Source organism: Oryza brachyantha, chromosome 7 (genome assembly GCF_000231095.2).
Source record: "Oryza brachyantha chromosome 7, ObraRS2, whole genome shotgun sequence".
NCBI classification, from domain to species: Eukaryota; Viridiplantae; Streptophyta; class Magnoliopsida; order Poales; family Poaceae; genus Oryza; species Oryza brachyantha.
In genome coordinates this window covers 4,900,041-4,923,088 of record NC_023169.2, presented here as the reverse complement: position 1 = coordinate 4,923,088, position 23,048 = coordinate 4,900,041, and the positions used below count along the sequence as shown (strand labels likewise).

The 23,048-nt window shown below is 38.6% G+C and overlaps 2 protein-coding genes across 3 annotated transcripts; one reads left to right on the top strand and one right to left on the bottom strand.

Annotated features, from left to right (window-relative positions):
- The first annotated feature begins 12,058 nt into the window (after positions 1 to 12,058).
- Positions 12,059 to 16,378, top strand: LOC102699600 (probable polygalacturonase). Of its 2 annotated transcripts, none has more exons than XM_006657523.2 (8): positions 12,059 to 12,302; positions 12,418 to 12,521; positions 13,324 to 13,644; positions 13,852 to 13,972; positions 14,062 to 14,236; positions 14,337 to 14,407; positions 15,061 to 15,214; positions 15,605 to 16,378. In XM_006657523.2, the coding sequence occupies exons 2-8, from the start codon at positions 12,501 to 12,503 to the stop codon at positions 16,182 to 16,184; spliced, it is 1,443 nt and encodes a 480-aa protein (XP_006657586.1). In that variant the 5' UTR covers positions 12,059 to 12,302; positions 12,418 to 12,500; the 3' UTR covers positions 16,185 to 16,378. The 2 variants fall into 2 exon arrangements, with proteins under 2 accessions (XP_006657586.1, XP_015694799.1); XM_015839313.1 differs by having other exon boundaries at positions 12,400 to 12,521.
- A 569-nt stretch (positions 16,379 to 16,947) lies between these two features.
- LOC102715871 (guanosine deaminase) lies at positions 16,948 to 20,295 on the bottom strand. The gene is made up of 5 exons (XM_040525949.1): positions 20,149 to 20,295; positions 18,657 to 18,716; positions 18,281 to 18,471; positions 17,409 to 17,513; positions 16,948 to 17,319 (listed from the first exon to the last, which is right to left on the bottom strand). The coding sequence occupies exons 1-5, from the start codon at positions 20,162 to 20,164 to the stop codon at positions 17,131 to 17,133; spliced, it is 561 nt and encodes a 186-aa protein (XP_040381883.1). The 5' UTR covers positions 20,165 to 20,295; the 3' UTR covers positions 16,948 to 17,130.
- Between the last annotated feature and the right edge of the window lie 2,753 nt (positions 20,296 to 23,048).

Sequence of the window (23,048 nt, the reverse complement as noted above, 5' to 3'; positions counted from 1 at the left end):
GTAAATCTGACCCAACTTTGAAGGCGAACTACAGATTTGATCATTTTTTCAGCTTTGCAAATTTGGCCCTCTTTTTCAAAAATAAAGCAGATGAGTGACCCTGCTCCGTGAAGGCTATTTAACATCGTTAAATGGAGGACGACTTGACTGATTTGTCCTGGCTCTTTTGACCTTATTGTATGTCAACATTTAAAAAATATATATATATATTTATTCATAAATATTGGAATAAAGATTGAAACAAATGTTGTAGTATTTGGTATTTATTTGATAGATTTGAGGTTAGTTGATATATATAATTTCAAATTTGATAAATTGAATTAATATAATTCAAAATTTGGTATTTATTTGATAGATTTGAAGATATTTTGATATATATAATTTTTAATCCAATAAATTTGAACTTAAGTTAATATACTTCAAATTTTGGTTTTTATTTGATAGATTTAATGTTAATTTGATATATATAATTTCAAATTCGATAAATTTGAACTTAAATTAATATAATTTGAAATTTGGTATTTATTTGATAGATTAGAGGTTAGTTTGATATATATAATTTCAAATTCGATAAATACTGTTCGAATAATTCATGTAGGGTGTTGCAAATAATATCCATATTACCCTAAAAAAATCAATAGCATTATCTGTTCAGTACTACTGCCTCTATCCCAGCCTAACAACGCCGTCACCTCCTCCTCCTCCCCCCCCCCCTAGCCTGTCGCCGCCGCCTCTCCCAGCCAGGCTCCAACACCATCGCATCCTTCCCCAGCCCGGCGCTGCTGGCTCCAAGCTCTCCCCCCAGCCCGCCTCCGCCCCATTCGCCTAGCCTGGTGCCGCCATCGACTCCTGCCCCAGGCCCGACGCCGCCTTCACCACCTCCTCCCCCGGCTTGACGCCACCGCCGTCTCCTTCCCCAGCCTAACGCCGCCGTTGCCTCCTCCCCAGCGACGCCGCCGCCTCTGAGCTCTCCCCGTAGCTTGCCGCCGACGCCATCGTCTCATTCCCCTAGCTCGGCGCCACCGCCTCCTCCCCCAGCCCGGCGCCGCCGCCTCCTTCCCCCAGCCGGACGCCAACTGATGCCCCAGGCCCGAAGCCACCGTCACCTTCTCCCCCAGCTTGACGCCGCCGCCACCTCCTCCCTCGGCCTGACGCCGCCACCGTTGCCTCCTCCCCAGCGACCGTCGCCGCTCACGCCGGTGTCCAGTGCCGGTCGCCGCCCCACCACCTCGCGTGTGGCAATGTGAGATAGACAGGAGGATGTGAGATAGAGAGCTGGGGCAATATAGTCTATTCATAATTAAAGTTTATTTTTTTATTTCATTTAACCTAAACTCTAACGGCATAAATCAACGAGGAGGGTCAGATGGCTACTTCATTTTAAAAAATGAGGGTCAAATCTGCAAAGTTGAAAAAGGAGGGTCAATTTTATAATTCGTCTTTAAAGTAGGATCAGATATGTAATTATCCCTACTATCAACTAGCCTAGCTCAAACTCGAGTTGAGACTATATAACCTTCGTGATTCCAATATAGTGCTCGACTACTGAGCTTAGCGAATAAATGGTATAAAAGTATAATTTCTTAATAAGATAATTAAGTTTTAGTTAATTGTATTAATGACAGGAAAGAAAAAATGAAAAACATAAATATGTGATGTCAATGCATGCTAATTTATAGTGTGATACATATAAATTACATATTTTATCCACTAGTGTATATATATATATATATATATATATATATATATATATATATATATATATTGTTAGATTTGTTTGGAGTTCAACAAAGGTCGTGAACTTTCTTACACAAGCTTAGGCTCTAATGTTCAGAACTCGAGTCAGCCTTGAATCAACCTATGACGAGCATGCCAAGCTCAGGCCACTTGTGAGTCTTGAGTTTTTAACAGCGCTAAATGTTAATGGCGAGTTTGTTTTGTGCTGTACAGCCCATTTTGACCATTTTAATTAGAACTTAACTTATATAGTACCTTTTTCTATTTCATGATGTCAGATTCTCTAGGCTTGTCTAGATTCATACGAATATTTATGGATCAATAGATAAATTTAGGTAAAACTAAAATACATTAACATATGAACTGGGAGTGTACAGTGATCCAATATATGCTGAAATTTTTAGTTTGTTATGTGCAATCATAGGTCTATTGTATTACCTTTGGTTCTTACTTTTCTTTTCGATAACCTTCAGTCCCATCTTTCCAACTTTAAATTTAAATTTGGAGTACTGTAGTGTTTTTTAAAGTAGGCTTATTTGTAAACCTTAGCTTTTAAATAGTTAAAGAACACGTATATAAACTCTTTTATTTATAAAATATTTTTTATTTGTAAATATGATGTTTGGTTTTTCCTAGAATAGGCCAAACAATTACTTACTTTGGTTCTTACTTTATCAAACTAGTTTATTAAGTGTTTTTTGATCCTGGACTCCTGGTTTGCTATTAAATCGATAATACTACGCTAGTATGTATTTATTAAATTTAATCTCGCCTCTATATTGAAGATGTATCTGGCCAAATAGTACTGTACACATGCCGAAGTGCCTATATTTCGCTTGAATATCATGACATGACCCAAGTATTTACATGTTTGTGCTACAAGAAATGTTGGGACTTAATTGCATCAGTGACATATAATTGAGAGAGTAGTATATGAGATAAGACAACATGATGCCTTGAAATCATGACACTTACAAGCCACTCAAGGTAAGAGAAAAAGAAAAGGCTACTACAACTTTCATCATCGTACGCGCTAAGCAAGCCTCTTAATTTAAGACATATGACGTGTAGAGCTTAAGATTTTAAGAAACAAATGATAAGACTTCTGGCTTCTAATATATTTTCTAAATTCTCCGACTACAGGTTCCTAGAAGTTGAATGCACTTCTGACTTCTGATCTCCCCTAAAGAGAGCCATTATCTGGTTAGCAAAATATGTAGTATGAACATAGATTTGGACATATGGACATAGGACTTCTCATCCATCCACAGTTATCCTTACAATAATACTATCGAGCACTTGTTGTTTGAAAGCCGTATACTATTATTTTAACTTTATATCTCTTAAACTCATGCTTATTTGGTTCTCTAAATAATTTTAGGTAAAAGCATATTTAATTATAAAGTAGTACATCTAGTTGACTTCTATAACTTTCATATAAAATACATCTTTGTTGATGATTTGGATCGGCAATAAAACTATGGGGTGGCTATCGAGCTAGGAACTCGATGGTTAGGATGAAGAAGGCGATTTACCCAGGTTCAGACTTTCGGTAAACGAGACAGTACTCTACTCCTGCTTGTTAATTGTATTTGATTGTATCCAGATCAACTAGAGAATAGTCGATCTGAATATGCCATGTGTCTCCCTATCCTCCTCCTAAGGGGTGCCCCTATCCCCCTTATTAGTGGAGGATATGGCTTACAGGTAGAGTCCTAATTTGATGAGACTAAGATCTATCCTAATTCGGTTACAACTCAGATCCGATATATACGGCATGCAATCCGACAGTTACTAAACTCCAGTTGATACCATACAGATGTAATTGCTTTCCTATTTGGTAAAGTCCCTACTATACGTATATGTATAATCTATAAATACTCCTAGTACAGGTATTCCATAATCTTCTTTCAAAATCGTTTAAAACATAGATATGAGATTTTGTAAAATATAAATATAGAATGTTATAACAAGGGTTGATGAAACTGTGGTAACTGAGGCCTTCGCCGGGGTGTGGTATCGGTAGCCGGGGATAGGGATAAACAAAATTTGACCAAATTCAAAAAAATGACAAAATTTATTAAAAAAATGTTGTATAGAATGATTTGTAGTGATGTTTGGTGAAAGAAGTAGATTAAAAAACTAATCTAAACTCAAGAACAAAGTGAAAATGTAAAATTGGCCAAAAAAAAAAAAGAAAAAATGCAATGTGCAAGGATGACCCAACATAGTCCAACTGGGGCAACGGCAAGCCGGCAACGGTAATCTCATTTTATAGCGTAGAAGCCACACAGTTTGGGGCAGTACCCGGGGTGTTGGAGCTACCACCGACACCTTAAGAGCAAGTTTAATAGTGAAGCCAACTTACTAGCTATAAGCTTATATTACAGTCAACACATATAATAGATCGGCTATAATTTTTATCTCTTTATCCTACCTTTGCATTTAATTTATTTTTTTGGAGTTGGTGTATAGCTGACTCTAGCATAAGAGCCAATCCTATTTTTTTTCATTACCTGTCAGTTTATAGCCAACTTACAGTCTACTATTATACTTGCTCTAGTGGCATGGTTACTGTCCCAAAAACTGTGATAATCGTGCATTAATTGGTGGGTTTTTTTTTCTGCCGACATGGGAGCACACAAAATTTAAAATGTATCTAAATGCTTTAGGTATTTGAATGCTTTGAGTACGTAATTAGTTTGAATACATTTTATAATAATTGTTTGTAGGCAGATGGTTAATTTCCAGTCTAGCTATCATATCATACTAATTGTTTGTAGATATAAGGTTGTATGGAAAATGTGAAATGAAGTTATTAGTTAGTATGTGAATGATTTGTAGCCATCTAAGCATAGGTTTGTACATTGTAGGGTTAGTGTTATATGATAAATGAAAATAATAGTTGTTACTTGTTAGTTAATGATAAATATTGGAATTATCATTTGTACTCTCAAAGGAGATGTACGTAGGATAAAAGGAAATGGTTGTATTTAGATATTATGTGAATTATTTATTAGTTATATGAATGGAGATGCTTAATGGCTAATAGAACCCCTAAGGTTCTGTGAGAGCATCTTATTATACACCTTGCGCGTTGCTACAGGCATATTAGAAATTTTAAAAATGCCACGAGCCACTGGGGTGGGGACCCTAGTTTCCATAACACTGATATTATGCAAGACCAAGACTCCAGTAGCACCCTTCATCACATCCAGAGTTTTTCCCTATCCTAAAAATAATTAAATAGTATATTAAAAATGCTTTGTTAATTAAATTTCAAGATAAAAACCTTGTATAAATTAATTTAATTAATTAGAAGCTTTTTTGATATTCTAAAATGTCCTGAAAAAACATTTTAAATTATTAACATGATTTAAATTTGAATTTCAGTAAATAAAATTGGCTCTAATAAACTAAATAAAAATCAACAAGATTGGAGGTAATTTTTTCCTTTTTCCTTTTTATTTTTCTTCCTCCATTTTTTCCCTTTATAATCATCCCCTCTTTTCTTTTTCCCTTCTTTCTTTCTCCTTTTCCCCTCTTCCTTTTCTCCTTTCCTTTCCTCCCCTCCCAGCCGAGTGGGCCAACAGCCCACTCCTCCCTCTCTTTTCTGTCGGCCCAATTCAGCCCCAGCCCACTCCTTCCTCCTCTCTTTCCCTTCGGCCTCCTGCCCTCTCCCGCGTGGGGCGGCCCATCCCTCGTGCCCAAGTGCAGTCTCGCCCCCTCTCTGTTTTTCTCCCCCTGTCAAGTGGGCCCTGCCAGCCAGTAGCTCAGCTCGCCCTTCCCATGGGGCCCGTTGTCAGGTCCTCTCCTCTAAACCATGGGACCCCATGGTCAGTCACTTAGTGCCTCCTCCCCGTTTTGTGTCACTGCCCAGTGGGCCCTAGATGTCAGCCTCCTCCTCTCTGCTTGCTGACATCATCGTCTTTAATTAATTATGCAATAAATACATTAAGGTTTTCTATTTAGTTTAAAAACACAGAAAACTTCTAAAATCATAACTAATTCATCTAGTCTCCATTTTAGTCCCTTCAAATTTCATAAAATCTAGAAAAATACCAAGAATCCATTAAAAATAGCTTCTTTCTCTGTTTCAGTAGTTTTATAGCCTATTTTTGCTTGTTTTGCTTTGTATATCGTAGGTTTTGACCCCGTTGCAGCATCGATCGTTCTTGAAGTCATCGCCGAAGCTCCTCGTGGGTCAGAGCAATGCAAGTGGCACCCTTCTTTAATCATATTGACCCTATGATTATAAAATTCCCCCGCTTTATGTTCAAACATGCATTACTTTATGCAAATTTACTTTACTTTATTTATTTACATATTGGGCAATTACAATTATTTATACTCGTTGATTCCCACTGTTTATTATTCTTATCCAGGGTTAATTTGACTAGAAATAGGCTTAGGCAATGCTTAGCCATGCTTAGTTCAACTAGCTCACATGTTATCATTTAATTATTGCTAGACTTTGATAGACCTTTAATGGTTGTGATCATGTTTAATCCCCCGTGAGGGTTAATAATAACTAAAATATTGCTTACGGTGGGCTGTAGGTCCATGGTTTTGAGAGTTGCGTCCATGGTAGTTAAGGACCGGTTCTCGGGAAACCCTAGAAGTCTTAAACGTACTAACCACAAGCCGAAATGGGTAAGGTGGGATTTGAAGTGTAACTTTGAACTATTTAACGTACCCATGTAAGAGTAGACGCGATGGAGTATGGATGGGAGTCATGGTATAACGATAGCCTATGCTGCTCCTGTATTCACCAAAGTACAAGAGGGACTACCCAACTTGGTGTAAAGGAGGGGTGAAACCTGCAGTACAGTGTGATTGAATAGGAAGGGTTATGCGATGGGTCCTATCACAGTTTTCTTTCCGTGGTATTGTGGCGATTCACCGGCATACGTTGATTTGTAGTGGAACTATTCTTATGGGTAAAGTTGTACATCTCTTATCAGAGTAGAACTATTTGAATAGTCTGTTTTATCTATTGTTTTGCTAATTACTTCTGCTTTTGTGTAATTTAACCTTAGTTTGTCCTTGATATCCAAATGCATTCATTATTCTTCCTCTTTTGGGTCTTACTTGCTGAGTATCGTGGTTTGTACTTAGTCTTGCTTAATTTTTCCCCACCAGAGCAAGAGCCAGAGCCTTTGTCAGAAGGAGGTAGTTCCGAGGGTTGAAGTGAGGTAGAGACCGCCGTCAAGAATGTATGTGGTATAAAACCATCATCATCAAGCTGAAGATTATATGGTTCTAGTCTTGTTTTTCTTTTCGCTGCATTTCGATAAATAATTGTTTTTATTTGTTTTTAAGTTATGGAACTACGTATTGATTTGTCATAGTGTGTACTCGGGCTGATTACTGGACCGAGATTTAATACATGCTATTGTTCGAAAATTGGTGCAAATTTCTCGGCGTTACATCCTTGTTGAGAGCCACCCTGTACAATCTCGCTGACAACTTTGCCATAGCGTAGTCTAGCCGAGTAAATAGCTTTAAGTCTTATATTTTTTTATGTCTCGTCGAAATCATATAAGAGTAAAACGTGCTTCGGCTAACTAGATTTGGTCTATTACACATCATTAGGGGCCTGAACCACTCCCCACTCCCGCTCATATCTTGGTACCAAATGAACCATATGCCCATAGATACCATAGTTTGATCCATGTTCGACATCACCATCCTAACATCCATCACAGAGAAACTAACCAAGCAAAAAAGGTTCTTTTTGGGTTGAGGGATGTAATGCCGGACTAATGCATTTATTCTTGATGTGATGCTTGGTTTTAGCAAATGAATATGATATTGGGTATCATGCTGGAAGATTTATCCAATCAGAAGGAAAGCGGGTGTGACGTCGAACTAGTTATTTGGAGATACTTGGCATTGTGAAGACATATAACTCAAGGTACTTGATAGACTCTATCTAGGCAGTCTAGATATCTTAATGTAAATAGATTAGGAAAAACATATTGTATTTGACTCTTTTCATTCAACCAACATAAGATTTCATCGGTCCCAATATCAGTGCAGCCCACAACAACGAACACATAAACCTAACAGAAAAATCAAGGGAAACCCTAGAAACATCTAAAAACACGAAGGATACAATATGTCAAATATGAGCAGTGTACTATTTTTCACTAGCAATATACCCGTGCTAAGCTACGGCGTTATAATATTTTCATTCCTACATTATTTAATTTCGTTAGTTAAACTATTTTTTTCTAAAATAGATTTAATTGCACCTTAACTCGATTCAAGTCATATATCATGCATACATGTGCTAACATATGATGATATTTAATAATAAAAATCAAAGGATTGAAATAAAGTATATGTTTCAAACATTGTACAATTTTATCCATCCATAGTAATATTCAATCAAATAAACTTTATGACCATATATATACTATCCACCATGCTATTAAGACATACCTATACTAAAGATATACTAAATTGAAATCTTTTTAAAGACGCGCGCATCGGTCCTTAATACAATACAATTAGGATATATCTTCTAATTCATCTAAATGAAGTATTTATGCAAATTCGTGCAATCCCAGTGAATAACATTCTTTTAGCACAATATAATAGGAATAAAAAAAATCTTACATACAATTAGTCATAAATCTTGTGTGTATGTGTATACATAGCATAATTATATGAGCTATATATGTGTCAATTTATATTTTATAGGATGTTTCTAATATATAGAAAGATTTTGTCTATGCATTACATATATAAAGTTTGTAATACAAGTTTATATTTTATAGAATATATTTTATCACTATAGAGTAGATTAGATCATTAGATGATACATGTACATATGTATTAAATAAATAATTTAATTTGGACCCAAGCAAGTTGTTCATTTATTTTATGAATGACTTAAATATGCTATATTTGCAATAAAATTTAAAAAATACAAACGGTCAACCATAGATCCAAAATTTAACGACGCCTAAAAAACCAGGACGAAGTAGTATAAATACTACTATGTCAAAAAATAGCTCCTGCAATTACCTATGAACCAATTTAAACATATATATGTTTGTAATGTAAATAATATATGTATGTATATATTATAAAATTTATTTTATACTCGTTTCTTTTTTATTTAATACTGTTGATTCATTCATGTTGATATATACATATAAAACACCAAGCGAGTATTACAAATACCACCGTGAAAAATCTCTCTCGTTATCTAATATTGTCAACTTGAACATACATATAAATATTAGATTATATATATCTACACACATAAATGATATATCATTTAATCAAAATCCGGTCTATTTTTATTTAACGCTATTGATTTAGGGGTCTAAGGTTACTGATATATATATACATATAAAAAATTATTTATTTATGAATATGATTCATTATTAGTAAATGGACTATAAGAATGATGTATAATATTCTATGTTTGCAAAAAAAAACTTTGAAAAAGACAAACGATTAGACGGAGTTTTGGCTGAGATCTGATATGGGAGTATTCCCTTTGGCCTTTTTATGACACGTTCAATTTTGGATCTACATTTGACTAAGATTTAATGCATTAAATTTAATGTATGGAGGATAGATGGAAAGTGTGCATGATTTTGGGAGCCAATAAACAGAAGGAAAGTTTAACAGAATGTACGCGTGATTTGGGGAACCCATAAAAAAAAGGATGACTGATTGAACATGGACCATTCGATCTGATGTAGATGATTTGAGCCGTTGGATCTGTCCAATGTGTAAATCATATTGGTGTACTATAGGGTACTTAATGTAATGCCCAGCTCACTAGTAGTGTTTCGGTTATGTGTCCTTGTTTTGGTTTGGCTTGTTAGGTATTTAGTTGGTGGCATTAGTTCCATATGAAAAATTTAAGTAGGTTTGGGTTACTTATATAACTAGTTCACCTGGATCAACCCTTTTGCATAAAATAAGGATGGAAGTGCAAGTGGGGTGCTATGTGAATATGAGTCCACTCAACATGTGAAGTATACTATGCGGATTTAGGGAGTGTGGTGTTATAAGTGGTATAAGAGCCTCAACCACTTTGTACATCCGTGCATATGTGGTGGCCCATGGAGGGGCACAACGCAGCGCCATGGCACCGAGGAAAGATCCTAGGTATTCATTTGCCAAGTAGCGGTAAGCTACCAGACGTGTCATCCCTGAAAGAGGGAGAGTGTAATACCATGCCATTAGTAGTGTTTTAGTTGTGTATTCTCGTTCCAGTTTAACCCGTTAGGCCCAAGTGTTCAATTGGTGAGATTAGTCCCACATAAAAAGTTTAGATATGTTTGGTCTAACTTATATACCTAGTTCATCCTAAGTATATTACATCCTGGATAATCCTTTTATACGAAGCGATGATGGAATTGTAAGTGAGATGCTATGTGAGAGTGAGTTCACTCAAGGTGTAGAGTGCGGTAAGCAAGTTTGTGGGCTAGGGTGTGTTAGACTTAAACCTATATAAATCTTTTTTATCTCATGTCAACATCTAGTTATAGATCCAACACATAGTCATGTAGTCATTATTGCCGGTAAAAAACATCAACGGTTTCTATTATCACTTCATTTGTCAAAAGTACATACTAAGCTATTAAATAAAAAATAACCATTATTTAAAGTTTATAGGCCGAGCCTAATAAATGACTAACGAATGATGGTTAATCAAATCAAAGTACCAAACGAGCCGTAAATAGACCTTCATAGAACCTCTGCCGTAATGACAGATATCGACATATCGTGACAGTAGATGATAGGTGTTGCCTCGTGCCTAATCCAATTATAGATTTTGGATTTTTATGGACACGCTTTTCAAGCTTATAAATAGCGCATGTAATGTAAAAATTTATATAAAAATGCTCATCTGACCTTTTAAAACAACGTTTTCACTTAGTAGTTAATTTAGTTGTTTCATATCCTTAAGCAGTTATAAATAATTCGATAAACCTAAAATCCTATTACCTCCGTCCCTAAATATATGAAGATTGACTTTTTTATATAAGTTTGACTATTCGTTTTATTCAATTTTTTTGTCAAATATGTAAAGCTATACATATGTATAAAAATATATTTAACAATAAATACAATGATAAAAAAATAATTAATAATTATGTAAATTTTTTAAATAAGACAAATAGTCAAAAGTGTATAAAAAAACAGTCAAACAGTTATGGACAAAGGCAGTAGAATCTTACTGTCTTATCGTTAGAGGATGTGAGTCCCCTCCCTGGTTGGGAGCTCTCACCGTAGAGTATACAAATCCCTTGATAATTGTTGGGTACGACCAGTAGATATACGTCCATGGAAAAAGAGGATATGATACAAATCCCTTGATAATCGATTGGGTGTTTTCTGGACTGATAACTCGCCATAGCAGCGGCGTTCCGTGAAAATATGAGGCCCAGTTTAGAGTATTAAATAGAGACCTAATATCGAGTACTAAAACAACAAAAACTATTGACGCTTGTACAATGGTTGTATTGGAAAAACACTCATGTCGCTTCAAAAAATTTAGAATTTAGATCAGACCTTTATTTTCTTGTAGAATAAAATCTTGAAGAACTCAACTGTTATATATACTTATTATACAAGACAACTTATACTGATTTTTAATTAAAAAACCTAAAATTATTATATATATACATAGTATACTTTGTAAATCCTGGGACATGTGCGGTCGCTCACCTCACACGGGCTGAGACGTCCCTGCCAGTAGATATGGTCGGTACATGTGTTTGGTATGGTCGCGTGCCCGCACAGGTCTGTTCTTTTGGGAAGGTTGATAAACCATTGAATTAATTGTTATAAGATTACAAATCTACTTTAGAACCATTTTTTAAGAAAAGCACATCATTTGTCAGTTTGCGAAGCGTTCACGTAAAAAAATGCTCTTTGTTCTCAAAAATGTAAGAGATTTGAATAATGTATCAAAATATAATCATTTTTGTACTTTTCGTAATATTATTTGTTCCAGCGATTATTTGTCAGTCAGTTTTTTCCCATTGTATCCTAATGAGCTCCTCCAGCCACCAATTCTTCATTTATTGAGAAACACTGTATACTTTTTCACTAAGATTAATCTATATTTAATAACCTAAAAATACTTATATTTTAGGATTTTTTAGACCGATATTTAAAATAAAGGTTGAGAAAAAGTCGACAAAGAACAACGCAGCCCCCGTTCCTTCGCAAACCTGGTGCAGCTTAATTTATTGTGCTTTGACCGACACAGGAACCAGCATCCGTCTCAGTCCTATATATTCCATTCCCTCGGGCACCAGCACACTATCTGCCTCGGGCTCGTCTCTCTGTGACCCAGACCAATTGATGAACCTGCCTGCCACTCACTGCCCCTCCCAAGAAAGCAAGAAAACCCACGTGACGTGATTGCAGCCGCCGCCGCCGCTTTGGCCGGAGCCGGAGGTGGTGGTGTGGCCGGTGGGCGGGGAGCGAAGCCAAGCCCAAGCCATCTTCGACACAGCCGCGCCACCTTCGACGCCGCTCCGCTCGCGGTCCAAGAAGAGAACGCCAGCTGCAAGCATCGTCCTGTATGGCTTTCTTCTTTCTTTCTTCGCGTGTGTGTGTGTGCGCGCTCCGTACTCCTCTTCTTGATGATTCCATCCATGGTGAGCCTGGTGGTGGTAGTGATTGTTTTGGTTGCAGGTCGAGTCGATCTTGGGGGTGGTCTCTGACTCTCTGCTCTGGTGTGCTGTTGGGGCGTTGCTCACTAGCCGCAAGAAAAAGAAATGGCGAGCAGATCCGCATCTGTAAGCCTGCAATTTCTTGCTTTTGAGTCCCTTCTTCTTTTTGTGCTTTGGTTGCTACTACCTTGTAGGTTGTAGCATATCCTGCTTTGGTCATGGACTCTAATGTGGTAAATCTGCTATGTGCTATGGCTGAATTGAGCTGTAGATTTGGATAGGAATTTTACCGTGGTCCAAGAATCATTTGGTACAATACAACTTTGGTAGTTTGCTGAGAATTCAGTTCTAAGGATGAGCACTGTAGTAGTGGACTAATGGGTGCTGCAAGGGGGTCTTTTGTCTTTCTGATGGAGACCTGTGTCTTCTTCCATGGGATCAAGTGGGACTTGTGTAATTCCCATTTGGCCACTTTCCTCTTGGAAAGGTTTCTCCGAGGATGATTTGTTATAGATTTTCTCCTAGTGGAGGAGGTTCATGCTGAGATCTTTGTTACTGTTTGGGCTTTCTTTATATAAAGCTGAATCGTAACGGGCTTGCTTTCCCTCTAATTTCTGACATTGCATAAAGACGGTGTCACCTTGTTAGAAGGTTCATGAAGTCAGCATTGGCACATTGCTAACTCACGGTTGATAATGCCCAACCTTCTGATCCAACTCATTGTGATGAGTATCCTACCAATAGATATCTTGAACTAAAAATGACTTCTTTCTGCAAAGATGGATGTGCAAGGTTACCCTGGAAAGGCATGAATATGTTTCTGAAATGCGTTTCATTTGAATTTGTTTTCCTTAAAAGAATAAATTATTCAGAATTCAGTTCATGAACAACATTCCTTTTGACTTTCATCTGCTGGAATTTGTTATAGGCACTTCAAGTCCTTTTGGTTTTTGCAACCGTTTTTGCTGGGACTCAATGGACCACTTCATCTGGCATGTACTGCAACGACTTGACAGCAAGTGTTCATCGGCCACACAGTGTCTCAATCACCGAGTTTGGTGCTGTTGGTGATGGTGTTACTCTTAACACGAAAGCGTTTCGGAATGCAATATTTTACCTCAGCTCATTTGCGGATAAGGGTGGGGCAGAGCTCTTTGTGCCTGCTGGAAGGTGGTTGACCGGGAGTTTTAATCTTATTAGTCATCTCACCATGTCACTTGATGCCGATGCAGTAATAATCGGATCTACAGTAAGATAACTTTAAGCATTATTTCTTAGAAATGCTTTATTTACTCTTGTCTCATGAATTTAACAAAAATCTTCCATTTCTACAATAACACAAATGTTATATATTTCATAGCACCTTTTTATTCCTAAAAATGGTTTGTTGAAATTTACACTAGAACAAACAGTCCAGGAAGTGTTACATTGGTGATTGTCATCTGGTCCTCTGCAGGATTCATCTGACTGGCCAATTATTCATCCTCTGCCATCTTATGGACGTGGCAGAGAACTCCCTGGTAAAAGACATAAAAGTCTTATTTTTGGATCCAATCTTACTGATGTAGTAATAACTGGTTAGTAAGTATCATACTTATATCCTGTGTGCTCTTGTATTTCAAGTTTGCTTGAAATGATGTGTTTCATATTGCTGTACTCTATGCAGGTGCTAATGGCACCATTGATGGCCAGGGAGAAATTTGGTGGAACTGGTTTCACAATCACACATTAAATTATACTAGGCCACCTCTTCTTGAACTGATGTACTCTGACAGAGTTGTCATTTCCAATTTAACCTTCATGAATGCACCGTTTTGGAATATTCATCCTGTATACTGCAGGTCAGTTCGTCTACATCTCTGCTTCACTGTTAGAGTACCAGGCTACCAGTTTTGTGGTCGCACCTGTTTCTTATCTTGATTGCCTTTTCGAAATAATCAGCCAAGTTCTTGTCCAGCATCTGACGATCCTAGCACCTATCAGTTCGCCAAACACTGATGGCATTGACCCAGGTTTGCTTGATTTCTGAGTTGATTATGACCTAAATTCTGAGTGTTCCTGTGTAATTTCATTCAATTTGTCAGTTAACCATAATACAAAATAGTTGGAGAAAATTTCTTAACCCCATCTTTGTGCTAAAATTAATCATAAGTGAAATGGCTTATTAAATAATTATGGGTAAAATTGTTATGTATGGTTTTTAGCGATTTAAAATCAACGGCTGGAAATAAATTACAATTGAAAAAAATCCTAAATAATTCCAAATTTAAGTTTTAAATTTAAATTTTGGCTAATAAGCATAAGCATCAGCAGAAAGATGGAGGCTGTTACTTTGTGATGCAATGTACAGAACGTTTTTCTCACTAACTTAGTAAAAAAACAAACTCAATATGAACAGATATAAGATAGAACTAACAGTTCAAAACATGGAGCACACCAGTTTATATTTAGGCTCTATAATACATCAAATGTAACTTTGATTCGGTTCTTGAAACGTACATGCAATCATGCACCAGTAAATAAAACAACTGCTTTAATGCATACTTTTAGAGTAGTCCTTGCTCTGTACCACCACATCTTTTTTTTTTCTTTTTCCCTTCTTTTGTACGTTTGCAACCATTTTGCAGATTTTAACAACTTCTGCTGCAACTTCAATGACATCCAGACTCATCCACAAATGTGTGCATCGAAGATTGTTACATCAGAAACGGTGATGACATTGTTGTCATAAAGAGTGGCTGGGATGAATATGGCATCTCTTTTGCCCATCCCAGCTCCAACATTAGCATCCGCAACATCACTGGACAGACAAGGAACAGGTATTTTTGTATTTTTAATTTTATTTTTAAGATATTTACATAAATATATTTCCATTTAAAAAATTGCAAATCTAACCTTCTAGCGCTCAGCCAGTCGACGCGGTGTATAAAACGTCCTCTGGTTGGGCGCGGTTGCCAACGTGACAAACAGCGAGTCGCTCGCGCTCAACGCTGTTGACGGGGAGCGGAAAATTTGCAGGCAGCCCCATTGCCGCCTTACAGAGGGTGTTTTATGCCCACGCAGGGACCCTCTGTAAATTTGCTGCTCCCCGTCGCCCGCAGCCAAATTGCCGTTTGCCACGTTGACAACCGCGCGCCAACCAGAGGGTGTTTTATACCTGTAAATATTTTTAAAAATAAAATTAATAATAAAAAAAATCCATGGAACAGCGCAGGAATAGCCTTTGGAAGCGAGATGTCAGGTGGTATATCAGAGGTCCGAGCCGAGGGCCTTCGCTTCATCAATTCAGTGCATGGGATCAGAATCAAGACTGCCCCAGGGCGCGGTGGGTACGTGAGGAACATATACATAGCTGATGTGACCATGGACAACGTCTCGATAGCCATCAGGATCACTGCAAATTACGGTGAACATCCTGACGACAAGTACGACAAGAACGCGCTCCCGGTCATAAGCAACATAACGATCAGAGATGTGGTGGGGGTCAACATTGGCACTGCAGGGATGCTGCAGGGCATCCAGGGGGATATCTTCAGCAACATTTGCCTGTCAAATGTGTCACTCGGTGCCAAATCCGCCGATCCCTGGAATTGTTCGCTCGTCGAAGGGTACTCAAATTCTGTGTCTCCAGAGATCTGTGAGCAACTTAGGCCCAGCCCTGGGCCAGGCCAGGTATGCTATACTGGTAATAGCTACTTCCCAGTGCCAGCAGCACAGCAGCCACTTAGGTCTGGCGCTACCCGGTTACAAAATCCTTTCCACAAGTTTACTTCTCTATACAGTTATTGATAATGTCCTTGTAGATTTTTATTTTTGGTGTAAGTGATTGTTGAAGACTTTTCAATTTTGGCTTAAGGCCTGCCTCATGTAGTTGTGTATATAGATCTCTGGAGATAAGTGTTGGTGTGATGTTATTATTGCAATGACCGTATTGTGTGGATTCTTATTCGAAATAAAAGCAATCCATGTTTATAACTTCAAAAGGAGTGTAAAAGAGAGTTACCACTTTCTGTTACCTGAGAATTTCTGTTAATTTGCAGTAACTCCTACTACAGAAGGGGTGCTAAACTGCTACAGAAGTACAGTTCGAATTCAGGAATTCAACAAAGATTTGAGGTGGTCAATTTCTGAGATAGTGATATATTCCTATACATCATTGATGTAATTGACTAACTCAGAATTATCTACGCACCAGTGTAATGGAACCATTACTGACAAACTGAAAACAAGGAGTTTTAACCTTTAGACAAACTCTAGAAAATTGATCTAGGAAAATTGAACTACAATATTTATTGTATAAACTGAACATTCATGCAAGTCCACATAGCAGTCTTGTATCCACAAAAAATTGAGTGTTATTAGAATGTAAATACACATTACATTATATGTAATGAGGGATTTACAAATCTAATGCCACTCGAACTCTAGAGTCATTTTCAAGTTGTTTTAGATAAAATTTGGAGTAACCGGTTGCTTTCATATCAACAGGTTTATTTAGCATACATGGCCTTTCGTTTCCATAGTTAGGCAAGCAAAGTACAAATATTCTCTGTGCTCCGTTGGTCCGTAGTAAATCATTGAATGATATTAACATGTAGGCAATTGAGATGTTATCATGATGAAAATACATTTGAATTGGCAATTTCAGAAATAATGGAAAAGCTGAACATTATTGTTTCCTTCCTCCCTAGATCATCAGAGGGACTTTGGCATATCTGAAACTATTTCCTGCACATTAGTACATCTGAAACTTCTCCTTGGTCTTCTCAAAGACTTGCTCTGCGATCAGGGCTCCGTTGCCGTCAGCCTTGATGATCTCCATGTTGGCCTTCTGGTAGTACCCAGTGCCTCTCAGAGCGTCTGCGATGAAGTCATCAAATCCAATGGCAATGGCAGCTTCTGCCTTGGCTCCGTACACCAGCCTCTGTGGTGTAGAATTAGCGGCGGTGTTAGATAACGTTGCCAGAAATATCTGATGAGGTTAAGCTATTGAAAATTGAAGGATGGATGAACCTTGATCCGGGAGAGATGAACCGCACCAAAGCACATTGGGCATGGCTCACAAGACGCGTAGATTTCACAATCTGCGAGCTCAATTTTCCCAAGCTTTTTGCAAGCCTGAAATATTAGAAGAACGATAATATAAGTAGCTAACTAAATAGATGGTGTGGACTGGAAAACAATTCAAAGATCAGTAAGTAAGATGAAGAGGAAAAGAGAATCTAAAATACAAAAGGCCCAAGTGGATGCACGATACGCATTAATCAATGAGGGAATATTTTTATTCCTTGTGACCTGGTTGCAATCCTGTGGCTGCCCCGAAGCTTGTATCCAGCCTCAAGTTATCCTGAAGTGTTTGAGGCATCAGAAGTCCCCTGAGGTTGGCCTCAAACATTGCGAGAGAACTAACCTTTATTCTCACATCTCAGATGCAATAAATTTGGTCTTAAACCTATCGTTTTGTTATACTGTAGCTTTAATCTGTAGTTCTAATATAGTATTGGAAATTTACTCTTGAATTTAGGCACGACATAATATACTCTCAACGGCTGAAATACTAACAGTGATAATGATAATTGTCATAATATCCGTCAGTTTTTGAAACTTTAGAATTTAGGCACCATATATTACTCTGAACAGTTGATATACTTGGCTCCCATTATTTTGCTTCTGCGGCTGCTTATAAGCCAAAATTTGAATTTTAAAACCTAATTTTGGAGTTAATTTTGTCTTTTTCATCATAGTTTATTTTATAGCACTTGCATTTGAATTTTTCTAGACACTTATATAAATTTTTTATCATCAACCTGTTTTCATTTGCAAATATGTCATTTTACTTTTTCTACCAAAATGCGGAACGATGGGAGACAGTTAAAGCATTTTACCTCTCTTATTGCAGTCACTTCAGCATGTGCAGTTGGATCAGTATGCTTCAGAACCATGTTATGGCAGCTGACTACTACTTCATCGTTACGGACAACGACTGCTCCAAAGGGGCCTCCATCACCGCACTCAACTCCCCGGTACGCTTCTTCAACCGCTTTAGTCAAGAATTTGTGGTCCCTATCTTGTACAGCTACAAATTTTCCAAAATTCAAGTTAGCAGTTCTTCTGGAAGACCTTGAAAGTGCATCAAATCAACCAAACAGTGCAAACTAGACCTTAAAATATGCAATACTTGGACTCTTGTGAATAAGTTAAGGCTGTAATTCTGTACAGAAAGAATAAAAGATCGAAGACCAACTATATTAGTACTCTTACCTTCATGATGTCCAGCAAATGCAGAAGCAACTGAGATGGTTCCATCCTTCGACTCCACAACTACAATAAAAATAGCTTATTTTAGAGTTTGAAGAAAAAGACATATTGAGGACAAGATCATTGGCAACTTCATAAGTAGAGAGACCTAAAAGAGAACGTTCAGCAGAGTTTAACAACAAATTTGGTACTGAAAGTATGGTGAACGGTACCAAACGATTTCTGAGTGACAAATTGAGTACATTCCGTTATCAGCTCTGAATATCTAGAGTATTACCCCAAACTAAATCAGGTAATAACTCCAGAAAAAGCAGACTAGCTGTTACCTTTCTGTTTCATATTGTAAGATATTTTGGCTATATCTAGATTCATCTTTTTATTATTGAATATTATTTATATATATGTCTAGATTCGTTAATATCCATATAAATCTAGTCAATACTAGAAAGTATTACATTCTAAAAAAACAGAGATAAACGGATATAGTACTTGTCAAGACATATATAACATGACAACGGCAAGAGAGCAGAAAAACATAAAAGCAGATTCTTCTTTCCATAGAAAGGCATAAACAGCCAGTTGGTACAGGCATATCAATAGAAAAATGATTACTGTGACAACTGCTAGACAGCAGAAAACATCACTCTCACGAAACTTGAGTTGTTTCTAGCCGAACCCCAGTTCTGCATTTTCCTTATATGGCGTGATAGGGATGCCAACTCTAACGATCTCTCCTACTTGATCTGGTTAAGTACACGACCAATTGTAAAGATGCGATGCCCAAAGTCATCTTTTTCAATAGAAACAAGTAACAACCTACACGCAAGAAAAAAAAAAGGGTGTACTTTTCTAAAGACATTGCCACAGCTCACACGCATCTTCCTTCCAACGAGAAGAGAAAAAGAAATGGAACAGCACAACTGCATCTACCAACCCCTCTAAAACGTCACCAACAGGCGTGCTTTTGGCATATTCCGGTGAAACGGAGCATAAAAGTATTATTAATCAAGCGGAAAAGGTTCAGATTTGGGACCCCCCAAATAACACGATTGCATCCGAAAGCTCCACACAACGTGGAGAAAGCCGATCCCCCGAGAATTCAGACTTCCGCTGGCATGATTCTCAATTTGGTATCTCCACGAGATCCCAAAGCAAAGCGTCGCGCATTCCAACGAAAAACAGGCCAATAATCTGAGGAATCTATGTACCAAGTACACACATAACTAACTAACAACCTCTTCCCCAAAAGCTAGATCACATTCCACGCCAATGGGATGGGGTGGGGTGGTGGGGGGGGGGGGGGGTCTCCGTGACCCCAAGAGCAGGATCAAGAACCGAACCGATCCGATCCTCAGGGCTCGACGCCCCGTTGCCCCCAAAAGCAAAAGCAGAGCGCGCGCGCACGAACACACAAGCAATCACAGCCGGCCATCAAATCCACCATGAGAGAGAGAGAGAGAGAGAGAGAGAGGGAGAGGGGGGACAGGGGACGTACACTGGGCCTCCTCCATGGCGGAGCGCGCGCGAGAGAGAGAGAGACGCGGGAGGGAGGGAGGGAGGCTTGGCTGATCCTCTCGTGCTTAAGCTTGAGAGCGAGGCGAGCTAGTGGCTAGCGGTGCGGCGTTGCGGTTGCGTTCCTCGCCTCGCGCCGCGCCGGCCTAAATAAAGGGAGGGGAATCCGCGACGCCGACCGTGCCACACGGTGGGTCAAGACGGGGGAGGGGGGCCACTGACGGGCGGGGCCAGGACGAGGCGCTGGGCCCCTCGCGCCTACCGGGTCCATTCCGTGGACCGCGTGCACCGGAGGTCCCGCTCGCTGTGCGGTGGACGGTGGTGCCGTGTGCCGGTGTGCGCTACTAGCTGTGTGTGGGGGTTGCGTGCGTTCGAGTGTCTCCCTGTCTGTGGGGGTGTTTGGTTCGGTAGACGCGGCTCACCGGCAAAGAGTGTGAACTGGTCCGTGGGATTAATGTGGATTCGTTCGACACCGGCGAGCACGGCAGAGCCGGCCAGGAACGGCTAGAGAGGACGACTCTCGATCCACGTCAGCAACGGAAAACTTATCTTTTAAGTTTGTTGATATTGAGTTAGATATTGCTTTTAAATTGACTTAAAAAATACACATGCGTGGTATTGGATTAAGTTAATTTTTATTATATAAATTAAAATAATTTTGAAAATGAGTTTGAAAATAAGTTGTTCGTCGAGTGAGGATCAATATACGTATATTGATTTAGAAAGCGCATATTGTATCGGAAAATTTATAATTAAGAATATTAAACTGTGGTCAATATCATAATAAGGAAGATATAGACTGACTAAAACCCTGTTATCTCATTTTTCAACAAGTTTCTTTTGAGTCATACTTTCTTTAATATTTTTATTTGATGCAAATATCCTATTCTAAATAGTTGTTTCCACATGATAACTTGTATAGTCCGTACGAACCCAGGCTAAAAAAATTCAAGTAAGCAAAATAATATGTCGTGGTGCACGTTAACAACACATCAGCAGCTTAATAGGAAACATGTTTCAAATTTATTTTCTAAGTTAACCCGCCATAAATGCTGGCTTCTTCCGTCGATCACCCCAATCGAATCGATTGGTCTTCCAAAAAACCAATCACACCTTCGTGTGATTGTTTACCATTTTTTAATGAAAAATTAAAATGACATATTTACAAATAAAAAATAATTTATGAATAATTTTACATACATATTCTTCGATATAAATAACAATGTTGGAAAATAGAATATAATGAAAATCTCAAAATTAACTTTAATTAAATTTAAAATTTAAAATTTAAATTTTAATTTACAAGTATAAACATAAACGAAAATATGGGCATGGGAGTGCCTGACCCCGATCGATTGGCTAGCTGAAATTACATTGGTTCAGAGCGTGGTAGGGCATATCTGGATTGGTGCTGACGCGACGATCCAAGGATAAGAGCGACCATAAGAACAGTAGCAAGACGTACCGATGCTCATCTTGCTTGTGGATGGATGTTCTATGGCTAAAATTGCCCCAGTAATCACTTTACGTTAGCCTTCACAGTTAAAGGGTCTATCACTAATGGTCAAATTATCACATAGTTACGGGTTAGTGGAGTCCCAAACTGGTTTAATTTGGTGAAGCCCCAAGCAGTTTTTCGCAATTTCTTACGAAGTACCCTCCGCCAAAATAAAATAAAATAAAAACAATTTGCACAAATGAATATGAACAAGCACTATGTCCAGATTAATCCATAGAGAAGTCATTTTTTCTTAGATAGAGGAAGCATGTGAATGTGAGGGCATGCACTATGCGGTAACATGGCGTGGAGCCTCAACCATCCACGTTAGATATTCTTCTCCGACTTGGACGGGGTTATGTCTCCACGGAGCTCCTCGTGCCCTACGGTTGCCTCGATAGCCTTTTTGCCAGAGCAAGTAACTTTGTCAGAGAAGAAGGGAGCAAGCAACTTTGCCTCCGTCGGGAGGCGCACACCGAGCTCCCGGATATGGCCGCCGCCGCCGCCCCCAACACGCCGGCGCTAGTGCCAAGCTCCCCTGCCAGCCGCTGAAGACCTCCGCCTCCGACGTACAGTCGCCCGCGCCAAGCTCTCCCACCTCCTCGCCGCCCCTCCTCCCCGACGAGTCCGACGTACTAGAACAGGGAGAGGAGAGTGAAGAGAGAGGGAGACAAAGACGGGAGAGGGAGAGAAGAGAGAGCCGGAGAGGTAGAGGGAGGGTAAAGGAAAAGAGTAAAGAAGAGAATATTTTTTCGTGGGACACACTTGAAGCTCCATGTATTGTGGGGTGTGTAGCTTTATCCTACGTGACATATGCTTTTTTCTGAGGGAGTAGCTTACACAGTGTATGCCCTGATAGTTTCTGACATGCCAGATCGGCTAAGTTTTATGCCGGTACTGTCACTTCCAAAAATGCTCTTGTATGTATTGTTGAAGCTAACATGTCATCGGTATTTTGTCTGTCCACAATAATTAACTCTCGCTGATCTATGGGAGTCATCGAATCGATAGCAATAAGCCTCCTTTGAAGGGTTCATATACTATGCGAAGTCATATTATTTTGCCTGCGTGAATAATTTTGGTCCAACTTCACACGGACTATCTAGGTTCCCATGCCAAAATAAACGATTTGTAATTTGTTGTAACGATTTGCACTATTAAGTCTATGTACTTTAGGTACAATTTAGTCGTCATTTATAAATGATGACTAAATGTACTAATGATATGATGCCATGTTTTTTAATGACATTGATGCTGTATGCTCCAAACACCACCACGTGAGTGCGCCCAACGCTCAAATTAAGTCGAGTTAATCGTACTTTGCACCTGGTAGAGCGCACTGCGTTTCACTTTTCTAATATGTTCAGTAAATATTTCTGCTTTAC

Excerpts from the sequence above, each read along its gene's own strand:
- LOC102699600 (XM_006657523.2), top strand. The coding sequence starts at position 12,501 with ATGGCGAGCAGATCCGCATCT. Across the intron at positions 13,645-13,851 it reads CAGTAATAATCGGATCTACA|GATTCATCTGACTGGCCAAT; the intron begins GTAAGATAACTT and ends GGTCCTCTGCAG. Across the intron at positions 15,215-15,604 it reads ACTGGACAGACAAGGAACAG|CGCAGGAATAGCCTTTGGAA; the intron begins GTATTTTTGTAT and ends TCCATGGAACAG.
- LOC102715871 (XM_040525949.1), bottom strand. Across the intron at positions 18,472-18,656 it reads ATTTGCTGGACATCATGAAG|CTGTACAAGATAGGGACCAC; the intron begins GTAAGAGTACTA and ends GAAAATTTGTAG. Across the intron at positions 17,514-18,280 it reads AAGTGACTGCAATAAGAGAG|GCTTGCAAAAAGCTTGGGAA; the intron begins GTAAAATGCTTT and ends CTAATATTTCAG.